The sequence below is a fragment of the Lycorma delicatula genome, chromosome 8, assembly GCF_047948215.1.
Source record: "Lycorma delicatula isolate Av1 chromosome 8, ASM4794821v1, whole genome shotgun sequence".
Classification (NCBI taxonomy): Eukaryota; Metazoa; Arthropoda; class Insecta; order Hemiptera; family Fulgoridae; genus Lycorma; species Lycorma delicatula.
The window spans coordinates 99,012,550-99,032,719 of record NC_134462.1 but is presented as its reverse complement, the minus strand read 5'-3'; the positions used below and the strand labels follow the sequence as shown (position 1 = coordinate 99,032,719).

Here is a 20,170-nt window from a genome sequence, read left to right as displayed (position 1 = left end):
CCTATACCATGTGCAAGCCTCGAAGAACCTATTACAGCCTGATGATCAACCTCCATCTGTTAATCAGCTGCCTTTGCCCACTTGATTTTAATGATATCATCATAATTCAAAGATCAGTGTAGCTTGAGATATCATGCACTTTCTTGATCTTCTCAGGTAGCTTTTCTTGAACAATTTTGCTAGATGATGGACTCGTCACTTTAATCTTAGATGTATTTTTTGCTGTGTGGTTTTCAAAATGCTTTTAAGAACTGAGAGAATCACAGTTATCTGTTATCTGCTTTCCCAAATTATCTATAAGTCGAGGTGATAATATGTTCGAAGTATTGCTTACTGTAAAGAATTTCTTCGCTGAAATTTGAGTAATAATTTTCCTAGTTTTGAAATTATTGTTCGATTAGATTTTTCTTGAACTGAACATTAAAAAAATTGTGTACAGGTTAACAATAATTGTGAATCATTTTGTTGGTTGAAAAAAATAACAAAAAGTGTATAATGTTTTGTAGATTACTTTTTGTAAGTTCTAGTTCAGTGTTCTGACATAATTGCAGGTTTTCAATTAACACAAGCTCTTCATGTCCATCATTTCTCATCAACCTATTCAACCTTATATAAGTTTCCTTATATTACTTTGATCGGTTTGCATAATTGTTAATTAGTCTTTTTTCCTTTCCTCTCTTTTTAAGCAAGTCTCTTCTAAAGGTAATAATTTCTCAATGTAATCTTTATATCCAATTGTATTTCTTTTACTAGCCTAAGTACATTCTTCCTTCACTTACATTTTACTTTCTTTTCTTCTTTTTGTTTTTTTATTTTTTAATAAAACATAAATGTTACTGGAAGAAGTCAATAAACAGAGATTTCCAGTTCATCTTATTGCAAATTAGATTATTCTATTTATCTATTTATTAAATACTTAGGCTGTATACCATTTTCATTATATATATTTTTTTTCTTTGTTTATAGAGACAGGTTGGTATCACCAGCAGAGACATCTGTAAGAATGAGCGGAGATGGATATATTACATTAGACAAACAGCCATACCAGATGAAACCTCGTACTGATATTAAATTTAACTTTAAGACTTTTGCTAAAGAAGGTCTAATGTTTTTAGCATTTAAAGATAATCAGAATTTCCTTTCAATTGAATTACGAGAAGGTCGTGTTTTGTATCAGGTAGGTTTTTTTTTATAAAAAAATAGTATGTAGGTACCAAAAAACCAACAGAATTGATAATACAAATTAATAATTTTTACTTATTGAAATTAAAATCCTGTTTAAAGTACACTCCAGTGATTGAATGCACTTGTTCCAAAGGTATTTATTCTGCTGGAAATATTTTAGAAATTCCTGAAGAGAAATAATGCCCAGGGTCTGCAGTGATTTTTTTTACTTCTTCCACAGAATAAAAATACTTTTCGTTGAGTTCATTTTTCATATGCAGGAGCAATAAAAAGGCACACAGAACAAGATCAGATGAGGGATAACAGTTGTCTTGTTTTTTGGAAAAAAAAACTGTTTTGTTTTGACAAAAACAGTGGGGCGATAGGGTATAGGACCAACTTACCATTCTCTTGCATCTCCAGGTATCTTCTTCACAGAGTTTCACACAATCTTCCCAATATATCCGGTAGAAATACTATTTTACTCTCTTGAGGTGGAAAAAATTTTCTATGAACAATCTCATTGACATCAAAAAAGCAAATCACTATTGTCTTCATATTTTATCAAACTTCTCATGCTTTTTTGGCCTCTATGCATTCAATGATTTCCATTGGCTTGGCTGCCGTATGTTTCCCAATCATAACCATAAAGCAACTTTCATTGCCCTTCATGAATTTATTAAGGAAATGTGGATAGTTTCAAAGTCAGTGCTTAAAATCACGGCACAAATTAACACAACTGTAATCTTCTGTTAGCAACAGAGGTAAAAATATTGCAATAATGGATTTAATGTTTAAATCATCTGTTAAAGTTCTGTCAAAAACTTCAAACATACAAATCAGTTCAGAAATCTCTTCAAAATAATCTGACAATCTTCATAAAGTGTATTGCAAACCTTTTCAAGATTTTCATTTTTGCTAATTGTAGAAGTTACCTAGATCTTAGATGTGGTTCAATTAACATTTTCCTTCACTTGAAATGCAAAAACCACTTTTAAATTAAGCCTTACTTAAAGCTTCCTCTTCAAAAGCATTTTAAAGTATTACTACTGTTTCAGCCACTGTTTTCCCTAAGAGGAAACAAAATTTAATGCAGACACATTGCTCTTTATGATCACCATCACAATAATCGCAGTACACGTTTAACAAACACCAAGGAAAAGCGATATGGGATGCCTTACAAACAATACAGAGTAATGCTATATACCAGACTGCAACAGGATACTGTAAGCTTGGTACACCTAGTGCCAAAATTCATAACTATGACTACAATCCACCAGGTACAAATTCCTGTTATTTTCAGGTGCCCCCTCATATAGTAAAAATGTAGAATAGTTCTAAAAATAATTTCCTTAAATAATTTTGTGTAAATGAGTGGTTTTCTGTAAATACTTCAGTAGATTCTATTAAAACAATCTGATTAGTTTCTGAGGACCAATTGCTAATCAAGTGAATGTATTATGAACATTTACTTTTAATGCTCATTAAAGTTCAGGAAGTATAAACATGTAGATGGCAATTATTCTAACTGGGTTGTCTTGAGTAGTGTTTCCACTGCTAAAGGTACAGTAGATGTGATAATGTACTGTAACAGGATGTTATAGATAGCAAGAAGCCAGTCGCAGACCATCCTTATCCTGTGCATCAACCGAGCTCTCTAAATTTTTATGAGTAACGCTTGATCTCTACCTTATTTTCATATTTCTCCTTACCCTTTGTAAATATTTCAGCGTATATTTCAGAATGCTTTCCTAACATGGCACACGACAATAGGTCTTTGTACTGTAAATTCATTTTTCAGTGGTTGTTATAAAGTAGAAAAAGTAATTTGTTGTTCATAATTTTTTTTAAAAAATGCTTTTATATAGCAAAATACCAAAGTATTTAAGTAATAGGTTGTAAAAAATAAAGTTAATTTTTACATAGTGTAATAAGTCAAAAACTAAGTATAAAAATTCTTCATTACTATAGTTTAATAAACGAATAAAGTTTACTATTTACAATTTGATGTGGAAGATTGTTGTTTGCTTCTGTTCTTCTTATGTCGTATTATTTAGAAGAAATCACTAATATATTAAAATAATATATTTTAGTTATATAATAAAATTTTAATAAGATGCACTTTACTGTTTTTAATCATTCTGTTGTAGAATTCTATGTAGTACTTGATATCAACCATAATATGTTGTATCAGATGCCATACATAGCTTGAAATTTTGGAGCATTTGATTTTAAAATAGTTAAAGTGTCTTCAGCCAAGTCAAAATCTTTGGAAAGTCTTTGTATGAATCAGAAGTGGGTCGTCAATTATTCATGTCTTCTACCACCTCCTCAACAAATGTTTCCTTGTTACAGAATTGCAGTAATGCACAACTGGAAAATTCCTCTAATATGTTTAACAGTACAGTCACATCATTTAGAGAAATATCTAATTAAGTTAATTTGCCACTTCTAACTATTCATCCTTATTTAAAAACACTATTTGTTCTTGAAGATTTGTTCATTAAGTGAAAATTTATCAACTGACTGAGAAATATATTAATTTTTTTTTATTGTAAAATTTTACTTCTCACTTTAATTGAAAGAAACTAATTACAGGTATCTGTATGTAGTACCCTAACAAAATGCATAATTATTTGAAATAATACTTGTATTAATAAGAGCTGAATTAATTTATAAAACAAACCTTTTTTCCTGTTTAGCCTCCGGGAATCATCGTCAGGTATTACTTCAGAGGATGAATGAGGATGATATGTATGAGTGAAGTATAGTCTTGTACAGTCTCAGGTCAACCATTTCTGAGATGTGTGATTAATTGAAACCCAACCACCAAAGAACACCAGTATCCATGATCTAGTATTTAAATCCATATAAAAGTAACTGTCTTTACTATGTAAAACAAACCTTTTCTTTTTTTCCTGTTTAGCCTCTGGTAATTACCATTCAGTTAATACTTCAGAGGATGAATGTGGATGATATGTATGAGTGCAAATGAAGTGTAGTCTTGTAGTCTCAGTTCGACCATTCCTGATATATGTGGTAAATTGAAACTCAACCACCAAAGAACACCTGTATCCACGATCTAGTATTCAAATCCGTGTAAAAATAACTCACTTTACTAGGACTTGAACACTGGAACTCTCGACTTCCAAATCAGCTGATTTGGGAAAACACGTTCACCACTAGACCAAGCGATGGGTTATATAAAACAAACCTTTCTTTTTCCTGTTTAGCCTCCGGTAACTACCAATTAGATAATACTTCAGAGGATGAATGAGGATGATATGTATGCGTGTAAATGAAGTGTAGTCTTGTACATTCTTAGTTCGACCATTCCTGAGATGTGTGGTTAATTGAAACCCAACCACCAAAGAACACCGGTATCCACGATCTAGTATTCAAATCCGTGTAAAAATAACTGGCTTTACTAGGACTTGAACGCTGTAACTCTCAACTTTCCAAATCAGCTGATTTGGGAAGACGCGTTAACCACTAGACCAACCTGATGGGTTGTATAAAACAAACCTAGATACAACTAACATTACTTCAGTATTTTAAGAAACCAAAATATTTACAAATCTAATTAAGAGTGGATCTCCTTCATTTTATCCTTTACAATTTCTTATGAAAACAAAATGAAGTTACAAGATAGAAATTTAATTGCTAGACAAAGATGAGAATGAATTATATTTGGTTTGATTCATATATGATAATACAATTCACCAATGCATTGTATTTCATTTTATAAAAGTTTTGAATTTCTTAATGCTGTCCAGATTCAGGAATTTTTAAAAAATTTTTGTAATTTAATATTCTGTGGATATTTTTTTTTTTAATACAGTATATTGTAAACTTAACTAATGTACTGTGTACATTTTTGGGAATAAGTTTTCATTGAAGCAGTTTCACCAAGTCGATCTGCAATTACTTTCTGGTGGATTTTAACATTCGGCAAGTTCGGTGAATGCTTGCTCTTCATTTTCTGGATGGATTTTTTGCTGCTTGGTTGTAACTGTGACATCTGCTCTAGATTTTGAACCAAAGCACACACAATTTTTTTTATTTTGTTTATAAAGAGAAACACGCAAGCTATAGACAATAACTATAAATTATTTTTTTTATAGAACTGAAGATTTGTAAATTGGATTTTTATAAACCAAGGAATGTATGAAATGGTTTTTATTTTATTTTTTCTCTATGTTGTATTCAATTAACACTATTTTCTTTTTAATAAAGCAAATGAATATCAAATCATATAATTCTAAATATGTTCCATTAATTATTTTATTTTCATTTATTGTAGTACAATCTTGGTAGTGGAATTTTAACTCTTTCTTCATCGAAGGAGTACAATGATAACGAGTGGCATTCAGTTGAAGCAGCTAGAGTTAATAAGACTGGAGTCCTGAAAATTGACGGAGAAACTATTGAACAGAATACATCTCCTGGTGACTCATTAAATCTTGAGGTAAATGCTTATCATTTCATTAAAATATTTTTTCTATAAACAAAGAATATTTGTTTAAAGATCGTGAATGTTTTTTATAAACAATTTTAGGAAACTTCACTTAAAAGGTTAGTTTCTAATTCTATCAGTATGTTTTCTTTCTTATTCTTTTATTCTTGTAGAGGAATTTCCTTCAACAGATTTTTTACATTGTCTGAAAAAACAATTTGAAGATATTTCATATTTTATCTTTATTGCATATATCCAGTGTGATTCTGATATTTAAGATTTTGTTATACAACAATTGAAGATCAGTTGAAAACTGAGGATAAAAATAATAAATATTCCTGCTTTCCAAAGAGCCTTAGTTCACATCATCACATCATTTATCTGCGTTCCTTTTCATATTTTTATCATAAAGCAGGTTTCTAACCTTTTAATTATTTTCAAAGGTGAATTTTTTTCATTCAGGTTACATTTTTTTGCAGATTATCTAAATTATTATTATTTTTTTTTAATTATTGCTGTTATTGTTTTTTATTGTTACTTAAAAATTAAAAATAACATTTAAAAAAATCCAGTTAAAATAAATACTAAAAAAACCAAAAAAAATGTTCAACTGCTTAAAATTTTATTTTTAGAAGGCAATGTCAAATTAAAAGCAAAAAATTACAACTTTTTAATTCCTAAATAAATCTTTTAGACTGATAAGTATGTAGAAATAAATTTTGGAGATTGTGATAGAATTGGGTAGGTATGCTGTTCTACTCCAGATTATAAAAGGATTTGCCTAGTTGGATGAAGTAAAACTGTTGTAAAACCTTGATCAGAATAACTTCACAAAATACACAGTTATTTATAAAATAAAAAAATGGATGTGCAAATAAAGAAATATTGTGTAATAAATAAATATTTGCTCAAATAATTTTCATTAGTTTTTATTGGATTGTGATTTATTTTGTATTTATTCTTTATGTTTTCAGTAATTAATTATTTAAAACATAATGGAATGAAATAATATTAAAGCAAATACTTGACACTAAACATAAAAAATAAGTACAAAATAAATCACAGTCCATTAAGCATTAATGAAAATTATTTGAGCAAATATTTATTTACTCATTAATTGAAAATGCAAAAAAATTTGGACTTTTTTATTGTTTAAAACATCATTTAGATTTATATCTTTAATAAAGTAATATTGTGTCTGTAAAAAAATAAAATCTTTTAATTCTATTATAAATAAATCAGTGAGAAAATCTTTTAAAATGATTCATTGGGCAATGAAGTTTTTTCATAAACTAATACGTAGGCTTAAGCCTACATGTATAAGTATACTATATAAATGGCACACTCATGCTTCAAACGATTAACATTCCTGAAGAAATGAATGAGTTTCAAATGAAGATAATTCTAATAAAAACTAAGGTAATGGAAGTAATCAAAAAGGGGACTTAGTGTAAAAACAAATGAAGGAATAATAAAAAAATAAAAAAATTACAGATATTCAGGGATTATAGTGTTAGGACCGGTAGTGTCCAATAGAGATAAATGGAAGAATAGCAGTGGCAAAGAAAGCTTTCATTAAGAAGAGGAAATTACTATGTAATGAATTCTGGACTTAGAGTTAAGGGAGAGGTTAGCCAAATGCCATGTGTGGCGTGTCTTTTACGGAAGTGTAGTATGGACAATGAGGAAGAGGGAGAGGATTGAGGCTTTTGAGGTTTGAATAAGGAAAAGAATGGCAAGAGTAAGTTGGACAGGTAAGGTGAAGAATGAGGAAGTAATGAACAGGATTAAAAAAGAAAGATAATTTATGCAGGAAGTACAAAAAAAATTAATTAGAACATGGTGTTAGAGGAAGGGAAATCTTAAAAATTGCATTAGAAGAGTCAGTAGAAGAAGAAAGGAAGCAAGGAAGAAGAAGGATGAAGTTCTTAGACAAGCTGAAGCTTGGAAACTGCAAGGGGACAAAGGAGAAGGTTTGGACAGCGATGGATGGAGGCAGCAGTGGCATAAGTAGACTGTCATCAGGCATCATGCTTGATGATGATGATGAATAAATGTTTAATAATAATGATAAACATAGCATTTTATTAAGATGTTGCAAAGCAAGTAAGTCCCATTAGATTTTTTTTCAGACTAAATCAATTTCATCTTTCAAACAGATTTTGTCATCTCACAAACACACAGATTTCACACAGTGCACAACAGAAATACTTTCATTGAAATTAATGAGGATTTTGCCAAGATGATTGGCAATGATACATCTGTCTGAAAAGCTTAATGCTATGGTTTTAATCATGTTTAAAATTACCACCAATTAATTATCACCAGCACATAATTTAGGCAGCAACTTCTAAAAGTATAAATTTTAATAGATTTTTCGTCAGTTTTATTATTTATTTTATTTATAATGTTTAACATTCTCAGAAGTTTCTCTCTAGATATATATTTTTTTAAATTATAAATACTAACAAGTAATTATTTTAATTTACTTATTAATTACATAGATAGAAAAAAAAAAGATTTTTTTCAATGTTTCTCCAAGTGTGATACTATTTCTTGAATTGCTTTTTTGCGTACATTACAAATCTGAAAATACAATTTTTGTATCACCCTTGGTTTTAAATAAATTACACTTCAAAAAAAATTAAGGCAAAAAATAGTTAAAATTTGTAAAATTTATAATTTTGCACGACCATACCTGTGTTAGAATAATTTTGCTGATGCTCTTTTTATATAAATAGCCTCAGGCACATCCCGAATTAATGTCCAACAGTAATCGGCTAGCATGTTAGTATTTCATTTCCCTTTACAGCGGCTTTCTACCACCGAAATGTCTTGATGGAAATGTTCACTGTGTTCTTCACTTACATCTCTAAGGTTGTCCAGGAAAAAATCCAGATATGAGTGGAGGATATTTATTTTCAAAGACATATTACATTCCATAGCTCTGTATGAAGTAAGAAGTTGATTAGCAATATCATGGTAATTGTCAGATTTTTGTTTGCTGAGAAAATGTTTATAAACGTCTTTAAATGAAGCCCAAGCTGCACTTAATATATTATTTAACATTTAGTTAAATACATCATCTTTGACCAATTCTTTTATTTGAGGACCAACAAATATTCCTTCTTTAATTTTTCATTCCCTTACATTTGGAAATTTCTGCCTGATATATAAAAATCCGGGACTATCCTTACTCATTGCTTTTATTAAATTTTTCATTAGTCCTAGCTTGATATGGATGGGGTAAAAATATTTTTTTTGGGTTCAAGTAAGGGCTCATGAATAATATTTTTCCAGTTTGGAGTTAAGTTATCTCATTTCTTCCACTCATTGGTAACATAATGTTTATCCCTAGCTTGGTTGTCCCATTCACAAAGAAAACACATGTACTTGTATAGCCTAACTGCATGCCTAATGAAATAGTTACAACTTTCAAATCACCAAATATGTTCCAGCTATGTTTTTTATAATTTATATTTTCAAGAACGTCTTTCATCACATCATTTGTCTCTTTCAAATTAATACTATAAGCGATTGGTGTCGAAAGATATTTGTTACTGTTATGTAGTAGAACCACTTTTAAACTATACTTGGACAAACCTATGAAAAGGCGCCAGTCCTCAGGTTTATAAACTTGTCCTAAGTGGAACATAAGCTCATCAATATTTTTGCACTAAACAAAATTACTTTCATCAATAAAGTACTGAGAAAGTTCTTTTTGTCGGCTTCGAAAGCACTAAATTTTTGTATTTTTTTTAAGTAAATTCCAACCTTGCAGTCTTGATTGTAACAGTTCATCTTGATTTTTTGATAAATTTAATTCCCTAACTAAGTTATTTAATTCACCTTGTGATATAAGATGTGGCTTATTGGAAGATAATTCAAAATCAAAATCATTGTTATCTTCTTCAGTACTGCCTGATACTTCATTGCTGCTTTCGAAACACACATTCACAAGTGGCTCAGGAATTGGAATAATTTCACTGTTAGGTACAGGCGTGATTGCAGATTGCAATGAAGGATATTTTACAGTAAATTTAGATTTTTTTAGAAATTCCAAACACATTTGTTAAACAAATAGTCAGTTACATGATCCTTTGGTTTACACCAAATGGCAAAGCCTTCCATGTACCTTTCAGCCATCCTTTTAAATAAACAGAACAATTGGTACACACTATATGAGGAGCCCATGTCTTATCCTGATCACCAATTTTACACTAAAAGTACAAATGAAATGCTTTTTTAATTAAAATTGTAATTCTTTTTATATTTGATTTTATGGTAAACTCACCATATACATAACAAAAGGCATCCACATCATTTACACAATTTCAAGGCTATTATGACACTGCACTGTTAACAAACTTTAGACAGCAAAAAACTGAACAAAATTAATTCATTCCTAAATCCAGTGCTTAATACTAACAACACAGCTATGTTTTCAGCTACATGTTTTGACCTGCAGAGACTCTTGTCCATGAAGGCTCACTCTTCAGTATTAGATATGATGTCATAATATGCGACTCTGATATGATTTAATTCTTTGTCTGGTATTGTTTATTTATAGCTTATAAATTATGTTAACAAAATTAAACAATAAAAAATGAGCTTACAAAATACAATAAAGGAGCTTAAAATGCTAACTATACGTTGAAAAATGAAAAAAATCCTTTAATTAAAATTTAAAAATTTTTCAAAAATGGTGGGTGATAGAAAGATTCATTCTGGGTTCATATTTGTTTTTAGCATAAAAAATAAACAGATTATAATCATGTATTGTATGTTAGGAAACAAAAATTATGTTTATCAGTGTTATTAAATAATATTCACCTGTGACAGCAATGAGGTAGAACTTACTGTCTAATAAGACAATACTGGGCCACTAACATGGATGTTTGCACGCGAGTTTGGAATGGCCCATGACAAGCTATGAGTACAAGTGTTTATGTGATTCATGCACCACCATACTTGGAGCATTGTTATTTGTGATACTCTTGGAGCATGGACTTTAAGTGTGTCAGTTAATCATTATAACAAGTTTCATGTATTTAGTATGGCATGTGCTTTGTTGTATTTCATATTTCTCTTATGTTTCTTTATTTTTTACTCTAACTCATATTTAATATTTTGTTTTATATATATAATTTCAATTTTGAATATGCAATACTGGATTAAAGAATTTATGATAGATTTTATAAAACTTAAAATTTCTTTTTGTCTTCAGTCACTTGACTGGTTTGATGCAGCTCTTCAAGATTCTTTATTTAGTGCCAGTTGTTTCATTTTAGTATTCCACCTACATCCTACATCTCTAACAATTTGTTTTACATACTCCAAACATTGCCTGCCTGCACAATTTTTTCCTTCTATCTGTCCGTCCAATATTAAAGCCACTATTCCAGGATTCCTTAATATGTGGCCTATAAGTCTGTCTCTTCTTTTAACTATATTTTTCCAAATGCTTCTTTCTTCATCTATTTGCCGTAACACCTCTTCATTTGTCAATTTATCTGATTTTTAACATTCTCCTATAGCACCACATTTCAAAAGCTTCTAATCTTTTCTTCTCAGGTACTCCAATCATTCAAGTTTAACTTCCATATAAAATTATGCTCCAAACATTTACTTTCAAAAATGCTTTCCTGATATTTAAATTAATTTTTCATGTAAGCAAATTATATTTCTAACTAAAAGCTCATTTCTTCTGTGCTATTCGGCATTTTATATTGCTTCTGCTTTTTCCATCTTTAGTAATTCTACTTCCCAATAACAAAATTCTTTTACCTCCATAGTCTTATCTCATCGTATTTTTATATTCAGTGGTCCATCTACTTCATTTTTACTACATTTCATTACTCTGGTAGTTCTTGCGAAGGACTTCATCCATGCCATTCATTGTTTCTTCTAAATCTTTTTTACTCTTGGCTAGAATTACTATATCATCAGCAAATCATAGCATCTTTTTCTTTTAACCTTGTGCTATTACTCCAGATTTAAATTGTTCTTTAACATCATTAACTGCTAGTTCTACGTAAAAATTAAAAAGTAATGGGGATAGGGAACATCTTTGTCAGGCTCCCTTTATTGCTTCTTTCTTATGCTCCTCAATTACAGTTTGGTTCCTGTAAATGTTAGCAATTGTTCTTCTATTTCTATAGTTGAACCCCAAACTTTTTAAAATGTTGAACATTTTATTTCAGTCTTTATTATCAAATGCCTTTTCTAAGTATAGGAAAGCCATGTATGTTGGTTTTTTTCTTTAATCTTCATTCTACTATTAATCTAAGACCTAAAATTGCTTTCCTTGTCCCTACACTTTTCCTGAAACCAAATTGGTCTTCTCCTAACACTTCCAATCTCCTCTCAATCCTTCTGTACAGAATTCTAGTTAAGATTTTTTATGCATGAGTAGTTAAGCTAATTGTTCTGTATTCTTCACATTTTTCTTTGCTCCTGCTTTCTTTTCTATCTTGACAATAATAATTTTTCTGAAGTCTGATGGAACCTCTTTTTCATACATATTACACACCAGTTTGAATCTATCACTTTCTCACCTGCACTGCGCAGTAATTCTGCAGGTATCCTGTCTATCCCAGGAGCCTTTCTGCCATTCAAATCCTTTAATGCTCTATTAAATTCAGATTTCAGTATTCACAAAATTTTCAGACCACAAAATTCTCCTTAACTTTTCTGTATGCTCCATCTATTTTACCAATGATCATTTCTCTTTCCACTTCTGAACACTTTTCTTTAATCCACTCTTCTTTCACTAACTTGCACTTCCTGTTTATAGTATTTCTTAATTATCAATAGTTTCTTTTACCTTCTTCATCACTAGCATTCTTATACTTTCTACGTTCATCCATCAGCTGCAATATATCCTCTGATATCCAAGGTTTTCTATCAGTTCTCTTTATTCTTTCTAAGTTCACTTCTGCTGATTTAAGAATTTCCTTTTTAACATTTTCCCATTCTTCTATATTTTCTACCTTATTTTTTTTTTAATCAGACCTCTTGCGATGTCCTTCTCAAAAATCTTCTTTACCACCTCTTCCTCAAGCTTCTCTAAATTCTACCGATTCATCTGACACCTTTTCTTTAGTTTTTTGAAACCCAATCTACATTTCATTGTCACTATCAATGTCTGCTCCTGATATGCTTTGCAGTTGACGAGTTGATTTCTAAATTTTTGCTTAACTGTGTATTAATATATCTGATACCTTGCAGTACTGCCTGGCTTTTTTCCATTTGTATATTTTTCTATTAAGATTTTTAAACTGGGTGTTGGCAATTACTAGATTATACTTCATGGAAAACCAAATAAGTTGGTCCCCTCTTTCATTCCTTTTGCCCAGCCTATAGTCACAATATTTCCTTCCTTGCCTTTTCCAGTGCTTGCATTCCAATCTCCAACTATTATTAAATTTTTATCCCCTTTTATGTGTTTAATTGCTTTGTCAATTTCTTCATATACACACTGAACATCATCATCATTCATCATAATGGGCACTTATAGGCATATAGACATTAACAATCATTGTTGGCTTAGGTTTTGATTTTATCCTGATTACAATGATTCTATCGCTAAGCTTTTTGAAATACTCTACTCTCTTCCCTATCGTCTTGTTCATTATGAAGCCTACTTCTGCCTGCCCTTTATTTAACGCTGAGTTAATTATTCTAAAATCACTTGACCAAAAGTCATTTTCCTCTTCCCACTGAACCTCACTAATTCCTACTACATCTACATTTTACCTACCCATTTCCCTCTTTAAATTTCCTAACTTACCAAATTTTTTTAGGTTTCTAATATTACACGCTCCAACTTGTAGAATGTTATTTTTTAATTTTTACTCCATCTTTGTTACATGAAAATGCAGAAAGCTATATTTTCTTGAAAAACAAAAACAGCTGTAGTTTTTCCATTGCTTTTAGCTGTGCAGTATTCAGAAGATTGAGTAATGTTTGTATGACCATTAACTCCTCCTGACCTACGCACTTAACAACTACTGAAACAGCTTCTGCCCTCTTTGCTTTTATTTTACCATATTTAGTTTTTAGAAATTTTGATTTATATTTAATGTTCTTCATGCACTCTTTATTTATTTATTTTTTGTAAGTTATGTTAATATTTATGGGCATTTTTATTTTTAGGTATCTGATGACATTTACATGGGTGGATACCCAAGACAACATGATATTGCTGATGTAACTAATGCAGATTTTGATGGATGTTTGGATGAAGTTCAAATCGATGGAACAATTGTTGATTTGAATAAAAATAAAAATGCTCTTGACATAAGGCCTGGTTGTCCAGCCAAGGTTTGATTATGTTTTTGCATATATTAGCTTATACATACCTAAATAAATGCATGTACATATATACTCATGCAAATTTAGCAATATCTAAAAGGGAGTGAAAGAACTTTTACTGCAGTCTCAGTGACTACGGTCAATCCATTTTGAAAAATGTTTTTTTGCACTTTAAATTTTTTAGTTTTTTGGCACGTACTTTTTTCTGAGTTCTTTCTGAAGTTGGTGATTAGTTTACTATATAAGCTCAAATTTTGTGTATGGGAATATAAAATGGAATTTTTTTAGGATATAAAAAAGTGCCACAATGGATGTGATTAGTACCCAGGATTCTGCGGATGAAATATGAGATGTTACCACTCTGCCACAGAGTGGTTGAGCAATTGTAGTGTTGAATGTAATGATATGCTAACTTTAAAAACTTATAACATTAAAAAAATAGTGGGCACGTTTTATACTAAGCTTAAAGACCACATTCTGAAATGTTGTACTACATACTTTTTTATTCACAATGAAGTAAAATAATTAAATAAAGATCATTACAGCTACAATGTTGCTAAATCTACATAAGTACTTAACAAGACTATGCTTAGTACAAGTACTATAATTGGATAATACTGAAAAATATATATCTGAATTTTTAAACAATATTTTAGTACAGACCAAACACTCTCCAAAAGCGCATAATGCGCATAACTTAGATAAATGTTTAAAAAAAAATAGTTGTTTAAAAATAAATGTATAGTTAATATCACAAATCTACAAAAATATCTAATGAATATTTTATTTAATAAAATTTAAACTTTTGCATATTTATTCTCATATTCAAATGTGGGATCATATCTGAAAAAACATTATGAAAGCATGGCAAATAGAAGTGTCAAAAAAAATTTAAAGTTTGTTAATATTGATTTTCATAAATTAAAAAATAAACTAGCAAAATTAGTTAAATCTAATAATTTTTTCTTTATCTTTCTGTTTTAGTTTTCTGGTTTAGTATCTTTTGAAGCTGGTGCTAGAGGATATGCTCGTGTACAAAATGTTATGGCTCAAGACAATATAATACAAATTATATTAAGATTTAAGACGACCGCACCAAAGGGTTTAATAGCTTACGCATCTAATGGTGGATCAGGTGCTTTATTAACTATTGAGGATGGTATATTAGTATTTAATAGTGGTGGAACAGAAGTGAAAACAAGTACTGGTACACGCTTTGATGATGGCCAGTGGCATGTTGTTGTTGCTACTCATAATCCAGATGCTCTTATGCTTGATATCGATGACTATGATTCCTTCAGGTCAGAATGTTTTTATTTTATTTATTCAAATAAATTAGGTAATTTTAAAATCTTAAATATTTTTATGTAATTGTTAAATAATGTAATTTTGGTGAATGCACACATGTATACAGCCAAAATATCTTCCCTTTAATTCAATGAATTAACAATAATTTTGATTGTAAATGAAAACAAATAAAAATAAAACAGAATGGAAAAGAAAAATTTTAGTTAGAAAGAAGTCAGTAACAAATGTACTTTTACTGATTAAACTGAGAGATACCAACAACAAAAACAGATAAGAATAAAAATAAAAACTGGTAAAATAATAAATACATAAGTTGCATTGATATGACTTTCATATAAAAAAAAAAAAATACTAAAAATAAGCAGATATAATAGCTCAGATAACAAAATTTAAGAATCATGAATCATTTAAGTACATGAAGGTGCATAAATCATCTAGAAACATTTATTTCTAAATTCTACATACAGGCGTATCACAAAGTTCTCCTGGAACTTTCACAACCTATTCTACTCATGAAAATAATGGGAAAGATACGTCCTAAAATACTTGGTTTGCAAATTACAAGTGAAAAATTTCGCTTGGATTTCAGCTACGCCGGTGAAATGAGGTTCAATTGAAATTTTTAAGATGTTAATTAAAGGGCAGAATAAGTGATTTCGTATGGTTTTTTACCTGAAAAATAAAATAAATCAAGAATTGCACCTGCAGTAGTTTTTGAGAAATGTTGGATGAAATCCAATAAATTGGGGTAAAAGACCCTGCTTTTATGTTTGACTAGCATAAATAACTTTGTTAAATGGATAATAAACTTAAAAAACTTTTAAACAAAACCTTGTTGAGAATTTAATTCTGAACAAAATGATCTAAGATAAGTTGAATAAAACAAAGAAAAGTTAGAAAAAATTTAATTCTATTTAGAAAAACATGTATTTTATGTTAATAATACAAGAACTTTATTAAATGATTAATAAATGCTTAAAATCTATTATCAAGACTTGCTGAGAATTTAATTCTAAGAAAATTTATGTAAAATAACATGATAAAAACAAATACAAGTTTAAGAAATTCGATTTTAATACTAACACTTACCATCTGAAAACTTTTAAATGTTATCAACTACATACCTTTTTACACCAAATAATTAGAAAAACTATGCAGGCAAGACACCAAAAATCAAACTTCTTTGATTTTTTTTTTTAAAGCGGAGACACATTTTTTTAATTCAGCATACTCATAATTACAAGGTAACATGTGATGAGACTTAAGTCAAACATTTTACTAATAGATTGAAAAAAGTAAAAATATAGCAGAAACATTGCAACTCCCCTCTGAGAAAAGGAAAACAAATTTTTCAACACGCAAGATCGTGGCTAGCACATTCTTGGGTTCAAAGACCATTGTTTATTTCCTTAGTATCTGTTATACAGTTTCTGTTTAGGTTTTAGCACATTCTTTTTAGGTTTATAATAGCAGTTTGAAGTAAATGTAATGTACTTATTTTCATGATTAATCTCTTTTGCAGTTCTGAAGAAATACCAAGGCCAATTCGTTTATTGCATGGTAATTTATTTTTTGGAGGAGTTTCATCAAATGAGGATGCAGGTCTTGCAATTTCTCCACAGTTTTCTGGTTGTATTGGAGATGCTACATTAAATGGTGCCATTGTTAATTTTGGTAATTTAAGTGAAATTCCCTCAGCTATTGTCGGTAAATGTATTATTGACACACCTAAAATACTTCTTCGAAGACCGCCTCCTCCCCCACCAATTATTGACAGAGGTAATTTTTATTTTAAATGTTAATATTTAAAAATATTTTATTAGAATTAATTTAAATTATTATCTAAATTATAGAATATTCAGTCTTTTCCTTTCGCAATTATTATAGACTGTATCAAAAACATGGAGAATTTTTTGTTTCTTTGTGTTTTTAGCTTTCCTGGGTTCAAAAATACTAAAATCATGGTTACATATTTTGTATATCTCTGTATGCATACCTGCACACATGAATTGGTTCCCAGAGTACCAACTGTGGAAACAATTTAACGTATAATCATTGTATAAAATTTGGTATTAAAAATTAGCTTACACATTAGAATATTGGACTCTATTACTTATTTGAAAGATTAGGTTGGTATATTTCTGGTTGGGACTTAAAAAAAATTATGCAAGAATTCTATAGATCTCTATATTCTTAGCACAGATCCATTAGACCAAAATCAATAGGTCGACTTCTTGTTTAGTTAAAAGTAGATTGAGAGGAAAGAAAAGGAGCAGATAATGAGAAAGTGATAAAAAAGACAACCAATATCACCCAAAGAAAATCCTCAAGATCTCTTCAGATTATGGGTGCCCACTGCACATGCAAATCTTCAGATCAGGATACCTACACAGAATGGGAACAGCATATTAATAATAAACAAATTGGCTATTTACTGTGCAAACATATGCTGCAGTAAATTGCTTTTCCTCCATGTACTAAAGAGTCTCTTAAGAACAGGCTCCTTAAGGAAAACCGTTGAGCACTGCTGGAATTGTATGAAGTATCTGACTTTCACACACCAACTTCTTTGGATTAAAGATAAAAAATCTCACAACTGAAAAAAAAATTCAGAAATATGCAAGCCATGTATTTATGGTGGACTCCGTGGCAAAGTGGTAGTATATCTGCCTTTCGTCTGGGTTAGAGTCTCATTCAAACACAACATTTTTTTACATGTTACAAAAGATAAATTCATTTCATCATACATCAGCAGCTATCGCAGAGTGCAGCAAGAATAAAACTGAATAAAGAGGAGTTAATTTTTGTTGGGCTTTCTCCCCTTCAAGTCAGTTATGAATGTTAGGCACATCTATTTGTTGTTCTGAAGGAATAAATTTTAGATAGTGAATGGCTTGGATGAATAGTCCAGTGTTTGAGAATAAAAATAGAGTATTACCTCAGAATTCTTTCAGACAACATCGATTTTCATGAAAATTTGTAATTAAGCATATTTAACCCTCTGCTTCAAAAGTTATATGTTCCTGATATGTGATTTTTGTTTTTTGGGAGTGAAAACTACCCCTTGTTAAAAAAAATTCAAAAACCATAGATTTAAATGTTTCATAGATTGAAATCATGTTTAAATACATAGAATAAACATTCTTTTATGTTGTGGAATATAATTTATGATGTTTTAGTACGTTTCAACCATTAAACACCACTCCTTATGATGAAATTAAAAAAAAAATTAGTTCAAAGTTCAAGTTTGAAATGTTTTAATGGTGTATTTATAATGAATTAAAATACCTTTACTATTTATAATATAATTTATGATTTATTCCCACATTTCAACCCTTATCAACCTCCCCTTATGAAAAAAAATTGTTAAAATTATAAATGTAATATTTTTTAGCTCAAAATCATTTAAATGTTTAGAATAAACATTGTGTTCCATATTCTAAAACATAATTTATGATGCGTTACAACATTGCAACCCTTAGAATCCACCCTAATGATGAAAAAATGTTAGTTTTTACAGCTTAAAATATTTTAGTGGTGCACTATAATGAATTATAAACTTTTAAATAATGTAATTATAATTAATGTAAATAATTTAATTTATAAAATAATGTAATTATTATTAATTTACATTATAAATAATGTAATTATTATTAATTTACATTATAAATAATGTAATTTATAATTTATTGCAATATTCCAAACCTTACAAATCAGCCTCGTTATTAAAATTAACAATCATGTTTACTTAAAATTAAAAACTAAAATTATAAAATGAGTAAAGAAGATAAATAAAAATTTTATTACATTATAAGTACCACATTTTATTATGTAACTCTATGGATCATCACAATAACTGTCATCACTGTCGACCTCCTCCTCTTGGTCAGTAATAGGAGGACAATTTTGACAATTGTCACCGAAGCATGTTCGACATGTAGGGTTACAAAAAAGTCCAGCTTTTCTGCAGTTGTCTGTCTACAGTGTGCTCCGTTATTTTGCTTCTCCTACCTATACTTTTATCTATATATAAATATGTGTATGTGTGTGTATATATATTTATACACACCACAACCCTCACTAACTACTGTTTCTGATTCTGATATTTGATTTGATTCCATAACTGGCGTTACAGTTTTGGCTTATAACTTTTGTTTTTCAATAGGCACATCACACTAATTTTTATTTTTAATCTTATTAAACTTCTTCTTTTTTTTTATTTGCACAGTAAATTTTTTATAAATTAATATTTATTGTTAGGTATTGGAACTGTATAACATTCAAAATTATCAGTTGATTTTAGAATAATGAATGAGTATAAAGACATGAAATAATTTGTCACATTTTTTAATATATTAGCTTATTTTTTACGTATTTATAGCATTTAGTTCATGTGACTTATTTTTAGATTAAAGATTCAGTATCAGGGATGTTTTCACTACAGTGTTCTATTTATCAGATTATTTTACTTGACTTGTCATAACAAATACTGAAAGTAAATTAGTAGTAAATAATTAATTACTTTTAAAATTAATTCAAATTACTTACACAATGGAAACTCAAAATAACACATAAAGTAAATGTACAAATTACTGAGAGACTTCAATTCATCAGAATAATCTCATAAATATTCATTTATTTAATAAAACTTACAACTAAGTTACAGTGATTCTCTTTGAATAGAATTGATTATGGAATATTTTTATTTTGATAAGTAATAACAGAGTTCAAAATAAGCAGCAAATATAGAAACTCTTAAATTTAAATGAAAATCCCCAAAGAGATTTTTGGAATAGGATTGGAGTTTATAAAACATTAGGTAAAATTTTCTTTTAAAGAATTTCTTGCTCCACCACAGTACTTTTTTCTTTAATTTTTAATTCCTATTACAAGTGCACATAACTCAGCTGCCTCCTCACAATCTAT

General features: G+C 29.4%; 1 protein-coding gene across 1 annotated transcript in view; it reads left to right on the top strand.

Annotated features, from left to right (window-relative positions):
• Nucleotides 1-20,170, top strand: part of LanA (laminin subunit alpha) — a 267,274-nt gene that overhangs the window by 226,503 nt on the left and 20,601 nt on the right. Inside the window, exons 47-51 of the mRNA XM_075372885.1 lie at nt 967-1,177; nt 5,468-5,632; nt 13,778-13,945; nt 14,921-15,237; nt 16,767-17,023. Coding sequence (XP_075229000.1) covers nt 967-1,177; nt 5,468-5,632; nt 13,778-13,945; nt 14,921-15,237; nt 16,767-17,023 — 1,118 coding nt within the window. The remainder of the gene's footprint in view (nt 1-966; nt 1,178-5,467; nt 5,633-13,777; nt 13,946-14,920; nt 15,238-16,766; nt 17,024-20,170) is intronic.